The sequence below is a fragment of the Colossoma macropomum genome, unplaced genomic scaffold, assembly GCF_904425465.1.
Source record: "Colossoma macropomum unplaced genomic scaffold, Colossoma_macropomum, whole genome shotgun sequence".
In the NCBI taxonomy this organism is placed as follows: domain Eukaryota; kingdom Metazoa; phylum Chordata; class Actinopteri; order Characiformes; family Serrasalmidae; genus Colossoma; species Colossoma macropomum.
Genome location: NW_023494789.1, coordinates 45,375,490 through 45,392,873, shown reverse-complemented (window position 1 = coordinate 45,392,873; position 17,384 = coordinate 45,375,490). Strand labels below are relative to the sequence as shown.

The window sequence follows — 17,384 nt, the reverse complement described above, 5'->3', positions numbered from 1 at the left end:
TTTATGGGTTTAAATTAAACCCATCAGAAAGAACTTCCTGGAACTATCTGAAGTCTGCGTGAATCACGTGAACATTTTGAACTTCCGTTGAAGCTACTCTCTCTCTATATACAGCTCTGGCTGTAACAAAAGAGAGGCTTATCTGTTCGCAACCGCGCTGACAGTTCTATTCGGAAGCGGTAGGCTTCGTCATTTCTCCTCATCTCTCTGAGGAGAAATTAGTGCGCTTTGGACGTTAACGTTATTCTAATTTAGACCCAGCGTTATTCTGTGAGATGTAAGAATCACCAAATGCGTTGCTGTTCTAGCAAATATGTAGTAGTACAGCTTTTCGTTCGTATTTGCGAACTACATATCCCAAAGGCATTGGGTGGGGTTGTATGGCCGCCGTCCCGTATATATACGGCTCTGAGATAGACCAGCTGCAAAATCACAGAGCTTGTTGAGAGGAGAGTTACCACTCCGTAATGTTTTTCTGGGTTCCTCAAACGCTAGAGGGCGGGTCCAAAATGAATGGGTTAAGATCGAGCATTTGAGCAAAACAGTCTGTAAATGCTCAAACATTTAATGTAAAAGAATACACCTACATTTCCAGAACACATAACAGCATAAAACATCTTAACACCTTAGCTATATTTTAAAAGCTTTTGAACTCGAGTTGTAAAAGTTTAAAACTGCGTCTCATGACGTCAGTGAGCGCGAACCGCCAATGAGCTGGAGAGCGAGCTTATGGGACGTGCAGTTTATACCTTGTAGCTACTAGCGATCATGATTAAATCTCCCCCAAAATTGCATAATTTAAGAACACCAATTTACTACATTAAATTATTCCAATTATTTTAATATTGGCATTATTTCACTGTTTAACTTACTGGGCTATCGAAAAGGATTCTGTTGTAGAATTTGTTCTGAAGTCTTAGATCTGTTGACGTTCATTCATTTTGGTTTATCTCTCGCTTGCCGCCCTCTAGCGCCTCTCATCAGCACTGCAGGGTCTGGACTTTTGGTGTCTTGCTTCACGTTTCCGCTCAGTGTCACATTGTCCTCTACTGCTGTCGGCGAGCTGTAGGACAAACCCGCTGAAATCATGGTGTTCGAGGAGAAAATGATCCTAAACGGAGACCCAGAGGAGGTAAGGGCTCATGTTGTGGTTTCTAATAGCTGACTGACTATTATTTTGTTGAGAAGGAGTTACTGCAGCTCCTCCTGAGGTTATGAGGCCTTGAGCAGAATGAACGCCTGGGCTGGAGCTGATCTTTACATTACAATCCATTAAAAACGGCTGAAAATCGAGCGCTGCTATTACATTGATCTTTATAAAACCTTGACTCTATTGCTATGTCATTTACCCAAGAAGCTTGTCCAGCCAGTTAGCTAGTTAATGTCCAGGGGGGTCACTGGGTGCCTGCATGTCTCGTCAATCAACTTGAAGGTAACGTTACCATACTATAAAGAAACTCCATTCAGACTCCATCAAATGCAGTTTTAGATACAACATTACGCAATGTGGAGGTTTATAAACATATATGTATATGGGGTTTAGAGTTATATATGTGGGGCATATCATCACAGCAGTATAATACCTCCATCTCTCTTGTCACAGCTGTGTGTAATGTGCTTTTCAAACAGATTTTTCTTTATGAAGCTGTAATGTATTACTGCGTCTCAGTAGTAGTTTCTTTTTAAATCATATGCAGAGCAAATACACAAAAAGACAAACATGTAAAATTGGTATGAATGATTATGTTTACTCATGATAGATGGAAGGTCATTAGATATCTGAAGATGGAGTGATATTCCTGATATTCTTTGAATGTATTTCTGATTCTGATTTATTGTTTAAATTAGGAGGAAGAAGAGGAGGAGGAAGAAGAGGAATTGGTGGTATGTTGGTTATACAAATAATTTTGCACAGGGGTGTCCATTTCTTGTTCTGGTAGGCCACAACTCCACCATAGTCTTATTATTATGGCAGTTTGGTGATTTCTCTGCTCAAACATACCTGCTTAACATGTTAAATAACTGTTGAGTTGAATCAGATGTGCTTGTGCAGTGAAATCACCAAACTGTGCTGGACTAGAAAACTCCAGGACCAGAGCTGAACACCCCATTATAAGATGTAATTAGTTAAGATTACATTATGGCTGCTCAGTATTGTCACAGTGTGAGTATATTGCTGGATATTGATATTCTGATACACCTTCCAAGATGTGACTTTGAAAAACATGGCTGTGTTATTTTGACCAAAGTAAAATACTGTCTTGCAAATGTCAATATCATGATGACAAACATATACTGTATTGTGCAACTTTAGACCTCTTAAAAATATGGCATTTAGAATTTATTGTTTGCGTGTTTGTAGGATCCCTTAGAGACAATCAGGCAGAAATGTGAGGAGACCGAGCACTGTGTCCACACACGGGAGAAACTGGAGGCCTGTGAAACCAGAGTGGGCTCACGGTCAGAGACTACAGAGGACTGCACTGAGGAGCTGTTCGATTTCCTGCATGCGCGTGACCACTGTGTGAGTAGACCACCATCCTCACCTCCTGGTCAAATAACATGTTTTCTAAGTGAAATAAATTTATACTTAAATATGACATTTTTCTGAACATTTTAGTGCACAATTTCTGTTTATTTGCTGAGCTTAAGTTATTTCAAAATGTGCCATTGTTTTTGCACAGGTCACATTTTATTTTTATTTTTTTTCTGCAATATGTTAAATCAAGCGAGTAAATAGTAATTTTGCATTAAAATGTGCGTGCACTCATTTTACGTTCTGACTCTATGTAGCTTTGGTAAATAAGGGTCATTTTGATGAATTAGAGAAGTGAAGTTGATTCATTTAGATTGGCATTTCTGGGCTGATAATGATCCCAGTTAACTAAAACCTTGTGGCCGATACTAAAAATGCCTGATCAGTGCATGTGTGAACAAAATCAGGGTGCTAATAATTGGTTGTAATCAAAACAATTCTAGTATTGGGTAACATTTTCACATTTATTGGCAAATAATGTCATTCTGTTATGAAAAGTAGAATAATTGTCAGATTTATATGGGTTGTCTGCTTTTTACAGTTGCAGCCAATCTACACTCAGCACAGCAGTAATTGTCTTATGATCTTATCCCAAATTTATCCATATTATGATTAGCTATGCAGTTTAGTTGCATCAGTAGCCTTTTTACTTCTATAGATTAGGGGTCGTACTAGTAATGTAACGTTCTAGCAGCAGATGCTGCAGTTTGAGATGCCACTGCAGAAGAGTTTTCTGTTGTATTTCAGTGAGTTTCAGCCTCAAACACTCTGCTCACAGACTGTCTGATGTAAACGCTAAAACTATCACACTTCTCACTGAGAATTTAAACTGGTTCTAGTCCATGCACTGTCTGATGGGAAACAAGCCGTTGTTAATCAAGCTAAGTGTCAGTAGCAAGAAGTTGCATCTCTATTCACCAGTAAGCCTTTTTCCATGTTGGCTCTTCCGTAGTCTTAGTTTCTCAGTATTCCTTCATTGGAACCTTGGTCAGTGATCAAAACTAGGCATTCAGATTAAAGTGGGCAGGGAGGTGACGGGGCTAATGCTGTGTGCAAACCCAGGTTCAAATGACTGGACTGGACAGAGAAATGCCAAAAGAGGAAGGACAGCAAAACGTTTGTCACGTCACTCTTAAAGCATTTTTTTCTCCTTGAGTTGAATACTTTAAATAATCTTCTAATGTTCTTACACAAATCTCAAAATGAGAAAGATTAGATATATCGGGTTTATGTAAGATGATTTCTCTTGCCAAGATAACATTTTTTGCAGTGTAAACAGAGACTAGAGTCTTCACTAATATAAAAATGGGCATCCAGGAGGCCCCCATTTCTTTCTTTTGCCTAGAGCCCCAGGGTCACTAAATCCACCCCAGGTCAAAGAAAAGTTAGTCCCTACGGCAGTCCCATATTGCTCCCTGCACTTCCCATACTGTATCACAGTTTGTCAGAATGACCGTGTTGGTCATAGGAACATAATAGGCTACTCTTGTTTTTAAATAAACAACAAGTTGACTTTTTTCCATAGCCAACATCATCACCTACTATTCAACTTTGTAATTGTTGCAGCAAATCGAAGCAGTTTGCTCGACAATATGAACACTAAGTGTTAATCTGTCCTCTCTGCTTTTTCTAGGTGGCCCACAAGGTCTTTCATTCAGTTAAATGAAGCCCATCAGACCCTCATCATCGCTTCTAGGTGGATGTCCTACAAGAATCAGAACAAAGCTCCAACGTTATCTATAGGCAGTGATGTGATTGCTGACATGTTCTTCAGTTCAGCCACCCTACTGTATCCAGCAGCTTATCTAATGTGTTTATGTTCATGAATTGTGAATAAAATGTTATAATGTGTACATCTTCAAAATAAAAATTAGTATATAATGATTGTTGTCCACAGTGGTGAATCGGTGTTGACTTTGCAGCAAAACATAAGCATATCTTGGATTGCTGTTCTGAAGGGGGGAAAAATGGACATGAAATGTGCTCTGTACATAAGTTCAGGCATATTTTAGGGATTTTCTGCTGGTAGTGTGTGAGCATGTAAAGCCATGTACATAATAAGTCACAAGTCTATTTTTTAGGTGTTCAGTTTCATAGAAATTTCATTGCCAAAGTCAACTTTGTCATTTTTCTTCGCCCCACATGTGACGAGTGTGTGATAAAACAGTTTCTCCAGAACACAGTGCTACATTGACAAATGGAGTACAAAATACTAGAGACTACACAGAAAACAGTGGACAGTACAGTGAAGAGAAGATAGAATGACTGTTTTTTTGAAAGTTACAATGCATTTCCTAAAGCTGTGTATCTGTGTAATTTCCAGCTGATTCCCAAGTAAACGATGCTTATTTGGTGTAAAGATCCATTTCTAATACAAGTCTGTAAGTGTCATTTTACTTAGTTTTATTTAGTGGTCAAGCTGTTGGACATGGATCCATTGTCGTTCTCTTATAACTTTAAATGTGTAACCAGTCAGAATTTAAGATGCCCTGTACTGCAGAACTTCAATGCACAGTGACACTTATTTTATATTTTTATAAAACATTTTAAATTCTTTAGTTCAAAGACAATGGCAGTTGACAGAGTTGAATATCAGTGATGATGTTACCAAAAGCTGAATTTTTGTAAATGAATCAGTAAGTAAATTTTACAACCCTATCTAAGTTACATTTTATATTCGGTATAACTAAGCATTTTAAGTTAGAAATAAAGACTTTTATTTGCACTGTTTAGAGTTGGAGAACGAGGGCTTTTATTTTGAAATGGTCAATTCCTGCGATCGTTGTGGAAAAGTCGCATAGTTGCCTCTGCTGCCGAGGTTTGATACAAGTTAACAGTAAAGAGGTTCTTCCTGTTGGTGTGAGATGATCACGCGTTTTTAGAGATTGTTTTCACGGAATGTGTCGCTGCTGACCGCTGAAGCAGATGTGGGCACAGCTGGCTCTGAGCAGCAGCATGGCAACAACAACTCTGGTCTCCATGTGCATCAGGACAGTAGCTCAGAACATGGATGTGCTGGAGGAGCGAGTCTGTGGTGAGACCATACAAAAAAGCTTAAGTCTGCACTGGCAGTCAGTGGCTTTCTGTTAGGGGTGAACCGATACGCACAGTTCAGCTTCGACACGGTTTTAGATTCTGAGGGATAGATTCGATAACTTCTGGATTAAAAGTCCTACACAGCAAGGCCTTTAAGTCAATGGTGTGGAGGCTCGTTTCACCACTGGAAAAATATATATAGCCATTTAGTAAGTCATAATAATGAGAAGGTTTTTCATAATCTCATAATTATAACATAGCATCTCATCATTATGACTTGATATCTCATAATAATGAGATCCAATTTTATATTTATGACTTTGCATCTTACTTGTGACTTTCTCATAATTGTGGCTTAGCATCTCATGACTATAACTACCTTTCTCATAATAAATAATGAGAATTTTCTCATTATTATGAGATAGTAAGTAATTATTATGAGATATTAAGTCATAATTATGAAAAACTCTTATCAGTATGAGATAGTAAGTCATAATTATGGAAAACATTATCATTATTAGGACTTAGTAAATGGCTGTATATTTTTCTCAGAAAAAGACAGAAACAGGCATTCATATGATGGGCTTCACTGCTGCCTTAGAAAACTTACAAATGTGTAAATGTAACGTGGGCCACCCTCGCTACGTACTCTGTTGTCTTGACTGTAATTTTGTACATTATTGTATAAAAGACAATAAACATACATTCCTACAGTTGGGATCCTTCACAAATAAAAAGCTACGAAAGAAAACGTCACCAAAATTACACAGAAAATGGTAGAATAGTAATGATAATAAAAACAATAATAAAAATAACAGTAACACTATTTATTATGTTACATAAAAAATTATTTGATTTGTTTAGCATTTAAAAGCGTATTTCTCAAACACAAGGAAATAGAACTTGAAATCGAAACAGACCAACACCAAAACGAGACCATTTCTAAATTCCTTAGGCAAAAGTTTGCATGTCCCTGGTCAAGTTACATGTTTTGTTGATTTTTTTCTAAGTGTAAATAATTATATATCCTCTACAGGCAGCACACGTCTGTGCATTTTAACGCACAATTAATGCTTATTCACTGAATTTTACATATTTGGGGAGATAATAAAAAGGTAAATTGTGGCCTGTGCAGAAGTATTTTGAATTATAATGTCTGGGCAGTAAGTGTATTTGCCTATGTCTGTGTGTGTGTGTGTGTGTGTGTGTGTGTGTGTGCATACTATATAACATTAGAGTAAGTACAAACAATAAAACATGAATTTTGTTAAATACTATTTTCATTTATGTTGTGAGCCTTAACCTATACAGTACTACATAAACAAAGAAAAATAACATTTCTATGCATGTTAATTGTATATAATTAACACAACTAAAATGGCAAGTTAACTGGGGGGATCAACCGATATAAAGTATATTGTATACATTTTGTAGATACTCTCTTTTCTCTTTTCTATTTGGAATTATATAATTATATATAATTATTTAATGGTTTTGTATCTTCTTTCTGCTCGAAAACCTTACTTTTAATATTAATCTTCCTGTAGATTTGCCAGCTTCACTTCTCAAAGACCTGTTGCCTCATCTGAACATGTTCTACCTGGACAGAATTGAAAAAGTTGCTCTTCTGAAAAGTAAGCATCTGTACATTAACTGAAATGTTCACTCCTGTCAGTCTTCGTCTTTCTATAAAAGTATCCACAGATATTTAAAGATAGCTGAGCCACCAAACTGTCTGTGATTTTAGGAGTCTCCACGTCACTCCAGGTCGCTTGGGCAGCAAAATGGAGGGATTTGAATCGTACGTGGCGTTGCAAATTAAAGGTTGTGTGTTTTTCTTTTTCTTGTTGTTTTATGTGAAACAGTACAGGGGTGTTGATGTACACTGCTGCTCAAAAGTTTGGAATCAGTGTTTCAAATAATATAAAACAATTCCAGTTACCAATGAATGATTACAGTTATTGTACTGTTCTGTTTTTGTACAGCTTCGCAGGTTTAAAATAATTAGCAGGAAGTTGTAAAAATGAAGAACTGGTAGATGAGTCCAGAATGATGATTTTAGTGTGGGATTAAACTTAATCTGGATCTGAGAAATCAGCGCTTGGTGTACGTTTTAAAATTTACTGTATATGCTGTATTTTTATTGCATATAAAATAACAAGAACTATGACTGGTGTTTCCAAACTTTTAAACAGCAGTGTAGATAGTAATGGACTAATGAACTAATGAAATAATACAGCTTTGAATGTTGTCATTTCAGTTCATGCAGCCTGAAGAGAACTGGAAGCAGAAGTGTTTGGAGAGTTTGTTTCACATGGTCCTGTTCAGAAAGACACAAGTGCACAACATCCTTTCCAACCTGAGTGAATATGCGGTTCTGACCATGTCGGCCGAACATGTGCGGGTGCTTTCTCTTACCGTTGCGGGACAAGGTGGCTGCCGGCTGGCATCGGAGGAGCTTCGTCCAATTCTGTCCATTCTGGAGAAGAGAGTGAGGTGCCTCAGATTGTTTGATGCCATGGCTCTTCTCAAACAAGGACGCAAGGACATTTTATTTGTTCTTCACCGTCTTCTCGACCACGGCTCTGTGACTGAGGTGGTTCTGAAGAGAACTCCTGATTGCTTTTTATTTAGCTGGATCACTTCCAGATGTAGGAGACCGCCCCGGATTGATTCTCAGGCTTCAGCAGCTCCAGATACTTGGGGTGGGAAAATAATAATAATAATAATAATAATAACAGTATGGTGTTATTTGTAAGGAGATAAGCAAAACACTGAAAAGATAGCACATTATACCTTATGTGAGAGTCAAATTAATTAGTTAGCAACATAATTGCAAAATCTACAGTAAAAAGTAACAGACTAGTTACATGGATTTTTCATTTCGATTATTTTTTACTATTTGATTAGACAGTTTATTTTTGCAAATACTTCAATGTTCAAAACCTGTGTTAAAGGGCTCGTTAAGTTCCACAGATTTTTCTAAATTTCTGCATAACTCAGTTGTTGTAATGTAAACAAAGTCATTCAGAATGCTTTGATGTGAAAAGGTTCAGTTTTGAAAAATGTACTGATTCCTTTACAGTGTGGTGGGAACCAGCGACCCCAAACACTTTTACTAACTGAAACTCAGTACTGTCCTGGTGATTAACCAAAAACCAAAAGGCTGTTAGAAGTACTCAACTTTAGTGGAACAAACATTAGTGTCTGTTTCATTTATGTAGGTTAGTATTTAGTATTGTTAGCATTTAGTTTAGTAAAATCTTCTAGGTGTGTGGTTTGCACAACTGGTACTCATTCAGGCTTGTTGGATTTTCTGTTTTGGGGGCCTGAGCAAGGTAGGTTTTGAACACAGCCGGTCTCTTTCCACCACTTCAGTGCATTTTTCCTACTTGATTTTGGAATTTTCTGTATATTTGTGAACTTTCTCACGTACATTTTATTACCAAGACTTTTTTTTTGTTCATATTAATTCAACTGAATATTCAAGTTTTCTTAGTTTTCTAACTTTCTCTGTCTTTTAGAAAATTACATTTTGAGTTAGGTGTGCTGGATGGTACGTTAGAGATCTCTGGTTTGAATGTGTATGCATTTAGATTAGTGTTCCAACCTTTGTTTTGAAGGAAAGTGAGGGGTTAGGTGAATTTGGACCCTGGTGGAATTTCCCTTTAAATGTGACACCACTGTTTTGCAGGAGCATTTTATACAATCCAGCTTGTAGTGAAAGGAAGTATTCAGATACAGAACATCTTTAAGTATTGTAATGCTATGTTTTTGCCATATCACCGACTCTTACCAGACACCTGTCGTAATGAAGATCTGTGGACAGAGGAGGGCCCTTCTGCACCCAAATGTCCTCGTTTAGATCTGTGCATGGACGAGAAGTCATGCTGCAAGTTTTCTCCATCCTGTAGTGTTAGTGGACAATGCCACGTGGGAAAGATTCATTCACTGGACCTGGAGGTGCGTTCCCTGGCTACAGTGTCTCGCCTCCTGCCTTCATGGTTGTGCCTTCATTCCCTTCATCTTTATGGAACTCGTAAGTCCAAAAGCAAACATCTGATATCTTTTTAATGTAGGTCATCAGATACATTTTGGGTCAACCCTTGTGAAATCCCCAGTGGTCTTCTGACTGACCACTTTAGGTTTCTTAATGGGTCCATATCATGGTAAACAGAGTTTGTTCTATTACATAAATACTAGAGATACAGGATCACAAGAACAGAATCAGCAGATTTTTGTTTAAAAACCTCCAGTCTCATTACATATTTTGTTGATTTTCTAAGTGAAAACAAGTTAACACATCCTCTACAGAGAACACATTTATGTTCAGCAGTTTATTTTTTTGCAAATTTTAGTGCACAATTTCTATTTGTATATCTGTTTTAGAGTTTATCACAGTGGAATAAAATAAAACACAACATATAAAACTTTTGCACAGGTCACTTTGTTTCCCCAATATGTTAACTTCAGCAAATAAACACTAATTGGCCATTAATATGTGCAGTGTTCTCTGTAGAGGATGTGTTAACTTAATTTCACTTAGAAAATCAAGAAAACGTCATTTGATGCAGAGCCCCTTTGGAAGGATGATGTGGCTGATTTCGTCGTGTCCCTGAAAAAGCTTTTCCTGAACCCCTGCTGTTCCCTGAGGGAGCTGAGCATGGGCAATGTCTGCAGTCGGAATCTCTTAGCCGGATTGCTGGCTGCCTGCCCAATGCTGCCCAGCCTTTCACTGGACATCAACCTGCCACAAGACAACAGAACTACACCAGGGCAAAATCTACAGTTCAAACAGGATACAGGTGAATGCATTTTAAGGTGTTTTACTCTTTAATTAAAGGAAATAGGTAATACAAGTAATACAGGTAGTAAACTTTGGGCACTAAACGTGTCTTGGCTGATCGGACATGTTTAGAGTAAGGCGTAAAATTGTGTAACTGATTTTTCAACAAATCAAAGGATTCAGAATCGCGATCACGTTTGTTATGATGTAGGCATTATACATTCTATTAATACAAAACATTACATGACATGTTTTGTTGATTTTCTAAGAAGTTAATACATCCTCTACAGAGAGATATACTTCTGCACATTCTAATGCACAATTACTTTTTATGTGTTATACGTTTATGTGCTGAATTTTACATATATGGGGAAAAAACAAAACATAAAAGTGGCCTGTGCAGATGTTATGGCACATTTTACATTTCATGTTTTATTATTACCAATATGTTAAACTAAATAGAAATAAAAGGAAATAAGATGAATAAATAGAAACTTTGCACTTTTACAGAAAATATCATAATTAAGGATGTGTTAACTTGTTTTTACATAGAAAATCAACACAATGTAATTTGTTCAAACTTTTGCATACGACTCTACATAAAGTTTTTATGTATATACAGGTTTTCTCGAGATGCGTAACCACAATGTTTTTTTGTGTTATTTTATGAATGCAGAACTCTCTCTTGAAAAGCTTTCATTGAAATCAACTGAAATCCAGACTGTAGAGAACTTTCCGTCTGTGCTTCAGCGTGCTCCAAAACTCAGCAACCTTCACGTCACAGGAATACGTCATGCTCACCTGCTGCTTCACACTTTGCCAGGTACCGCAAAAAGAAAATCCTTTGCAATTACCTGCAGTTCCACTGTATGTCTTTAGATATGTAAAATATTTGCTTTAGGTCAGTTTTAGTGGTCAGTTTGGTAATTGTAATAAAAAAAAAATAGTTTTAGACTGGTCCTTACCATATTATAAATTTCAATATTTTATATATTCAGAATATTTGGGGGGATGACATAAAGTGGTATCCACTTTTGGCTAAAGTTATCAAGCTAACTGAAAAATATTACTTTGTAAAATAATCCTTGATTCTGGGTACTGCCTTCTAGCAGGTGCTTAGTTATAAACTTAATCTGATCAAAATAATTAGGCCCATGTACTGGATTTGTCTTGTATTTAATTTTGTTCCCTGAGATCCAGTTATAACATTTGCATGGGTTTATGTACCAAAAACTGTACGAAATCATTTTTACCAGGGATGCATCCGAATCTGAGGATTTTTGCGTTCAGCAGATTTATTATTTTGATTTTGGTCAGTCTGTGTTGAAAATGTATGATGCAAATAATATGAGACAGATGTGTGCATTTAAATGCTGCTGCTGCTATACCTAAAAGAAAATGTCATCTCATTCATACAAACCCCATTTACAAAAGTACAAAGAAATTTTAAGATTTACGTAATGTTTTGGCTGACCAAATGATCGTTTTCTATAAATATGAAGAAATTTTGAATTTGATGGTTGCAGCACACTCAAAGGGGCAAGGGGCAAATATAAGGGGCAAAATAAGAGTGAAAAGTTTAAATACAAGTTATAGTTATACTATTTTGAAACATTCCACAATAAGCAGGTAAATTCGTATCAGGTGAGGGTGATCCACCAAAGGCTCAGGCATCGCATGCAAAGATGGGTCGTGGCTCATCACTTTGTACCAAACTTCATGAAAGAGTTGTCAAACAGTTCAAAAAGAAAGTTTCTCACTGTAAGACTGCAAAGAATTTAGGTATTTCACCATCCGTGAGCTAAACTGTCCCCAGAAACATGATTGGATACGCCTGATCTTCAGAGTGATTCACAGGATACCCATTAATGACATTTTTGCCTTCCAGAGTCCAATCCTCTCTTGAAGGTACTAATATTGGAAGACATAAACTTGGCAGACTGTCATCAAGAAATTATAAACCTTATGGAGAACTCCATCCTAGAGGGTAAGACGACACAGCACCCTTCAAAGGAACAGTTTTGCCCTTTTGTAATATTGTAAAAAACAATTGTAATATAAACATGGATGCATGTACATCCATACATATACATACATACATATAGCTAAAGCAATAGTATCTTGAAGCCTATAAATAAAATTATGTCATACCCGGCTAGAAACCATATAAGCAAGTCTGTTTTACTTAACAACCCAACAGAGTATGAGGTGTGTGATGTATTTAGGCATGCAATCCATTACTACATTAGCTACAATAACCTTCAGTAATAAAGTGCAGAACTGAAGAAGCAAACTTCAGAAATATGTTTTGGCTGTTTAATGACATTTGGGGTAAGAGGGAAATGTGAAAATGTGATTTTTCACCTGACTCTTTCTTTACAACCTCCTTTTTATATTTCATTTAATCTTCCCTACTGTATATTGATAATTTCAGAGTTATCCTTGAAAGACTGCAGACTGCTCGAGAAATGTCGAGAGAAGAAGGATTTTCTGGTGCCATTTGTAGTGGCAGTCAGGGGGCTATGTTCGCTCCATTCCCTCTCACTGTGTCAGAATCGACTGGGTGAGATTTTACATAATTTGTTTGTAATAGAAAGCCTGATATAAATATTAAATAGCCTGATACTGGAATGGGTATGAACCCTTTAATGTGCAGGCTAATTATTAAGTATTTAATATTAAAACTTTTTATTCTGTAATTGCTGTAAAATATTTAATAACTGCTATGAAATGGAGGTCTCATCCGTAAGGATCCAGATTTTTCCAGCACTGAAGCAGAGATTTTTTGACAGTGTGTTACAAATACAAGACTTTGAACTGTGGATGGGGTATAAAATGTTGTTTGAGCTGAATTGATTTTACCAGATGAGGTTGTGTGATGCAATGTGTGGGATATAATTGGCAGATTTTTTTCAGGATAAAGATTAAAGGGTCATAGCCTGGATGTACACATTAGCATTACACAACAAAAACATACTCAATAACAACACCAACACACAGCATGGCCATGGATTAGGATTACAGAAGGATATTCACTTCATGACTCATTTTATTATTCCTCGTCCACCAAACTGTCAGACTGTAAAAATTACACTACTGCAGTTTCATACTGGATTAAACTCACCTAATCGCTTAAATTACAGAACCTCCCCAGGTAAAAGTAATCCAGCTCCAATAGGGCTTAATCTGTAAATTCTGTAATTATAAGAATGAGTATTTGAAATGTGGACCAACATACAGAATACAGTTTATGGTTTAAAAACTGAAACACATCGTTCACCAACAGCTACGAGTGTCATCGAAATAGCAGATTTGTTCTTTGGTGACTGCCCCAGCAAAATAACAAAACTGGACCTCAGGTAATATTGATAATATAATGCTGTGAATAGTATTTTGTAATATAGATAGTACAATGTAAACTACGTGGCCAAATTTATGTGGACACCTAAACATCGCATCCATGCCTGCTTGCTGAACATCTCATTCCAAAATCATTGGCATTACTAAGGAGTTGGTTCACTTTGCTGTTATAACAGCCTTCATTCTTCTCGGATCTTGGAACATGGACATTAATTTCCATTCAGTCACGAAAGCATCAGTTAGGTCGGGTATGTGTATGGTACGTTTTTGTGCGCAGCCGAAGATCCAGTTCTTCCCAAGGATGAGGTGTTGGATGAGGTTAAGGTCAGGGCTCTTTGCAGGCCACACCAAACCATTACCCACTTTGTGCACGCGGGAGTTGTCATGCTGAAACAGGAAAGAGCCTTCACCAAACTTTTGCCACAAAGTTGGAATGATGCAGCTCTGTACTATGTCATTATGTCTTCTTGGAGTAAGATTTCCCTTCACTGGAATTAAGAGGACATGCCATGAAAAGCTATGAAAAACAGCTCCAGACTATTATTCCTCCTCCACCAAACTTCAGAGTACTATGCATTTAGGCAAGTATTGTTCTCCCAGATTCGTCTGTCAGTTGAATTACAGTGAAGTGTAATTCATACTTGATTTTATGCATGTCAGCAATGGGTGTTCCTGAAATAGCCAAACATACTAATTAGGGTATCCACATACTTTTGGCCATGTAGTGTAATACAGCGCAGTTTTTTGGTACATTTATGTGTTGTATGTATAATAGTTGTTTTGTTATATTGTTGTGTGCCAAAGCAAGTTGACTTAGTTCGTTTTCCCATTTTCACAGCTCAAACTTTATACTACCTGCTGACCTGCTGGAGTTCGCCCAAAGGATAGAAAAATATCATCCTGCCCAGCGGCTCACACTGGATCTGCGGTTTAATCCCCTCGATCGTGACCCTAAGGCGAAAGGTCAAGCCATGAAAAAGCTCCTCCCCTTCTGTAACATTCTGACTGATGACTGGGACTCTAGGTCCACCATGGCAGACCATGTGAGTGTGATGTGAGGAGAGTAGCTGTGCTAGCAAAGCTAATCTTAAGACACCCCACAAAGCATAACAGCGATACTTTCACGTTCCTTCCTACTGGTTCTTAAAGGAATCCACATTGGCAGGTTAACATGGTGCACTGTAAAACACGTTTGTTATTCTAACTTTAACTTAAGTCAGCTGCTTAAGTAAGTTTGAGTTCATTAAACCCAAGTGAAAATAATTACATGCTATGGTCTTAAGGGGGAATTCAACTGATCAAATTGTGAAATGTTCTAGAGAAACCTGCTGACTTATTTACAGTGATGGTGACAGGAACCAGGGGTTGTGGTATCTACAACGCATATATAGCCATTTTATTTATTCTCCAAAATGACCAGTGAATCTGCATGTGTCTTCTGAGTTTTATGTGTAATGTCAATAATGATAACACAGTGGTAAACCTGAAAAATATATACGTTTTCTTTTGGGACTATTTTGCCTTACAACACCATGCATATACCTCTCCACCTTGAATGTATTTTGAAAGTACATTTTAGGCCAAAACCTTCCAAACTATCAAAGAATAAGCATTAGATAGCCTAACCATTGTATGTCATAACTTTCTGTGAGTAAGCTTTTAGAGGTATTAAACACTTTGAGATGCCTGGTTCCTGTCTGTGATGTCTGGTTCCTGTCAACAATACTGTGAACAAATCTCCATACTCTATACTCCAGAACAGAGTATTTCACATCATGACTGTTTCTAAATGTATTAAATATGAAAAATATGAAAAAATGAGTGGCATTCCCCTTAAAAGTACATTTTGATGCTCAATAAGATCAAAATTTCAAGGCAGCCAGTTTAACTTACTTTAAGTTTAAACACGACAGTGTTCTATAGCGTACCTAGGGGTGGGCAGTATGTCAAAAAATCATATTTGAAGATGTTTGCGATACACTTCAGTATACAGATCTCTTGATGAACATACAAGTACTGCTATGTAACTTCAGCATATTTGAATCATATTTGAAGACGTTTGTGATACGCTTCAGTATACAGAACCCTTGATGAACATACAAGTACTGCTATGTAACATCAGCATCCACAGCCACACTGAAGAGTCTGTGCATCAGTTGCTGGTAATTGTTTCATATTTGAAATAATTCAACTTTGCACTTGACTCATCCAGTCACATTCTTCCTGTACTATAGGTGGTCTACAACAAAATGATAAGAACCATTTCAGGTTTTACGCCATGTTCAAAAGCCAGACTCTATGAGTTTGCAGTTTGTAGTGAAGATCCTGAATGCTGGGTTAACTCTACAGTTAGTCTTTTATAGAAAGATTTGTGTTAACTTTTCTTAATGTCCCTTGTAAATACTCAATATTTGCAATAATGATTGAAAAACTGACTAACATGCCTGTATTATTGTGACACTGCAATAAAACATTTCTACTATTCAGATTGTTTGACTTGTCTTGTTTTTTTTCTATAATTCATAATTCCATAAGCCTTTCCTGAATCCTGTTTGCACGTTTTTCTATGTTAGTTCACATTTTTAATATGTTTACAGATGTTGTTGATTTCAACCTTGTTCTTTCCAGCAGCTCTCCGGAATTTAGGGTTTAGTTCTCTTAAACGTTCTCTATCCTTCTTTAGCTTCTGTTCTCTTTTTGCACTCTAATCACCCACTTAGATTTTATCTCTGTTTTTCATTTTTCACAGGGTTTTCTCTGATTGTTCGTGGACTTCTGAGTTCCATCCTATAATTCTCTGTCAATTATATGCAGCCTTTGAAATCGGTTCTTGATGTTTTCTTTGGAAATGGGTATTATGTTCTCCAGGTCACATTTTGGAAGTCTGATGGTTTGACTTTTTTCACTTGGAGCTTGCACATTAGAAATTTGTGATCTGTTTTATAATCAGATTTAGGCTATGAAGCTCGTCCATCTCCAGGTGCAAAGACTGTAGGCTATTTGGTTTCTTTGAACTCCATCTGGTGATGTCCAGGTGTACAGATGTTGTTTTGGTTGCTTGAGAAATACTAATGAAAAAGTCATTGTGCTCAAGGAAGTTGATTAGTCATTTTCCTGCTTCATTCAAATCAGATTGACTTCAGTCGGTCATTCACAGCATTGTATTCAATAACAGTCTTTTTGACATTCTTGTTAACAAGCCCCTCTATTTTTTTGTTGTTTGTGAGCCGAGGAGTAGATGGTGTGCTCCCCTGATTGAAAGTGTCCTAATCCAGTCCATTTTAGGTTATGTGTAATGATCACTTTCTGTCACTACTTCTAGCTTGCCATGATTCATACATTCCAAGTTTCGACCATCATTTTGAAATCTCTTTTCTTGCTCATCAATTTCAGCAACTAGATGTCCAGAAGGCTTTGATCTAGAGCATCATACAAGCTTTACTCAGAGGAATCCACAGCACTTCCTACATAAGTTGAGTGCCTTCTGACCTGAGGGTCCCATTTTCTAGCATTGTTTCTATTCATGTGGTGTTCTTGGTAAAGTACAGAGGTGATTTACCATCGCCGCCTTCTGTGCAGTTGAACTGATGGCTTTGCTGTTGTCATTTCTGTGATCATCTGCTGTTGACATCTTCCTATATTGCTGCTGCTCAAATATAGCTGTAG

The 17,384-nt window shown here is 37.1% G+C and overlaps 2 protein-coding genes across 2 annotated transcripts; both read left to right on the top strand.

The window, feature by feature from the left end:
* The first annotated feature begins 971 nt into the window (after nt 1-971).
* Nucleotides 972-4,420, top strand: LOC118808642 (cytochrome b-c1 complex subunit 6, mitochondrial). The gene is made up of 4 exons (XM_036571473.1): nt 972-1,132; nt 1,849-1,884; nt 2,363-2,524; nt 4,170-4,420. The coding sequence occupies exons 1-4, from the start codon at nt 1,088-1,090 to the stop codon at nt 4,200-4,202; spliced, it is 276 nt and encodes a 91-aa protein (XP_036427366.1). The 5' UTR covers nt 972-1,087; the 3' UTR covers nt 4,203-4,420.
* Nucleotides 4,421-5,301: 881 nt separating this feature from the next.
* Nucleotides 5,302-16,171, top strand: lrrc41 (leucine rich repeat containing 41). The gene is made up of 11 exons (XM_036571472.1): nt 5,302-5,570; nt 7,120-7,206; nt 7,320-7,396; nt 7,833-8,277; nt 9,372-9,611; nt 10,147-10,377; nt 11,035-11,181; nt 12,247-12,345; nt 12,793-12,921; nt 13,645-13,717; nt 14,557-16,171. Exons 1-11 carry the CDS (start codon nt 5,462-5,464, stop codon nt 14,774-14,776), a joined length of 1,857 nt encoding a protein of 618 aa, XP_036427365.1. The 5' UTR covers nt 5,302-5,461; the 3' UTR covers nt 14,777-16,171.
* The last annotated feature ends 1,213 nt before the right edge of the window (nt 16,172-17,384 follow it).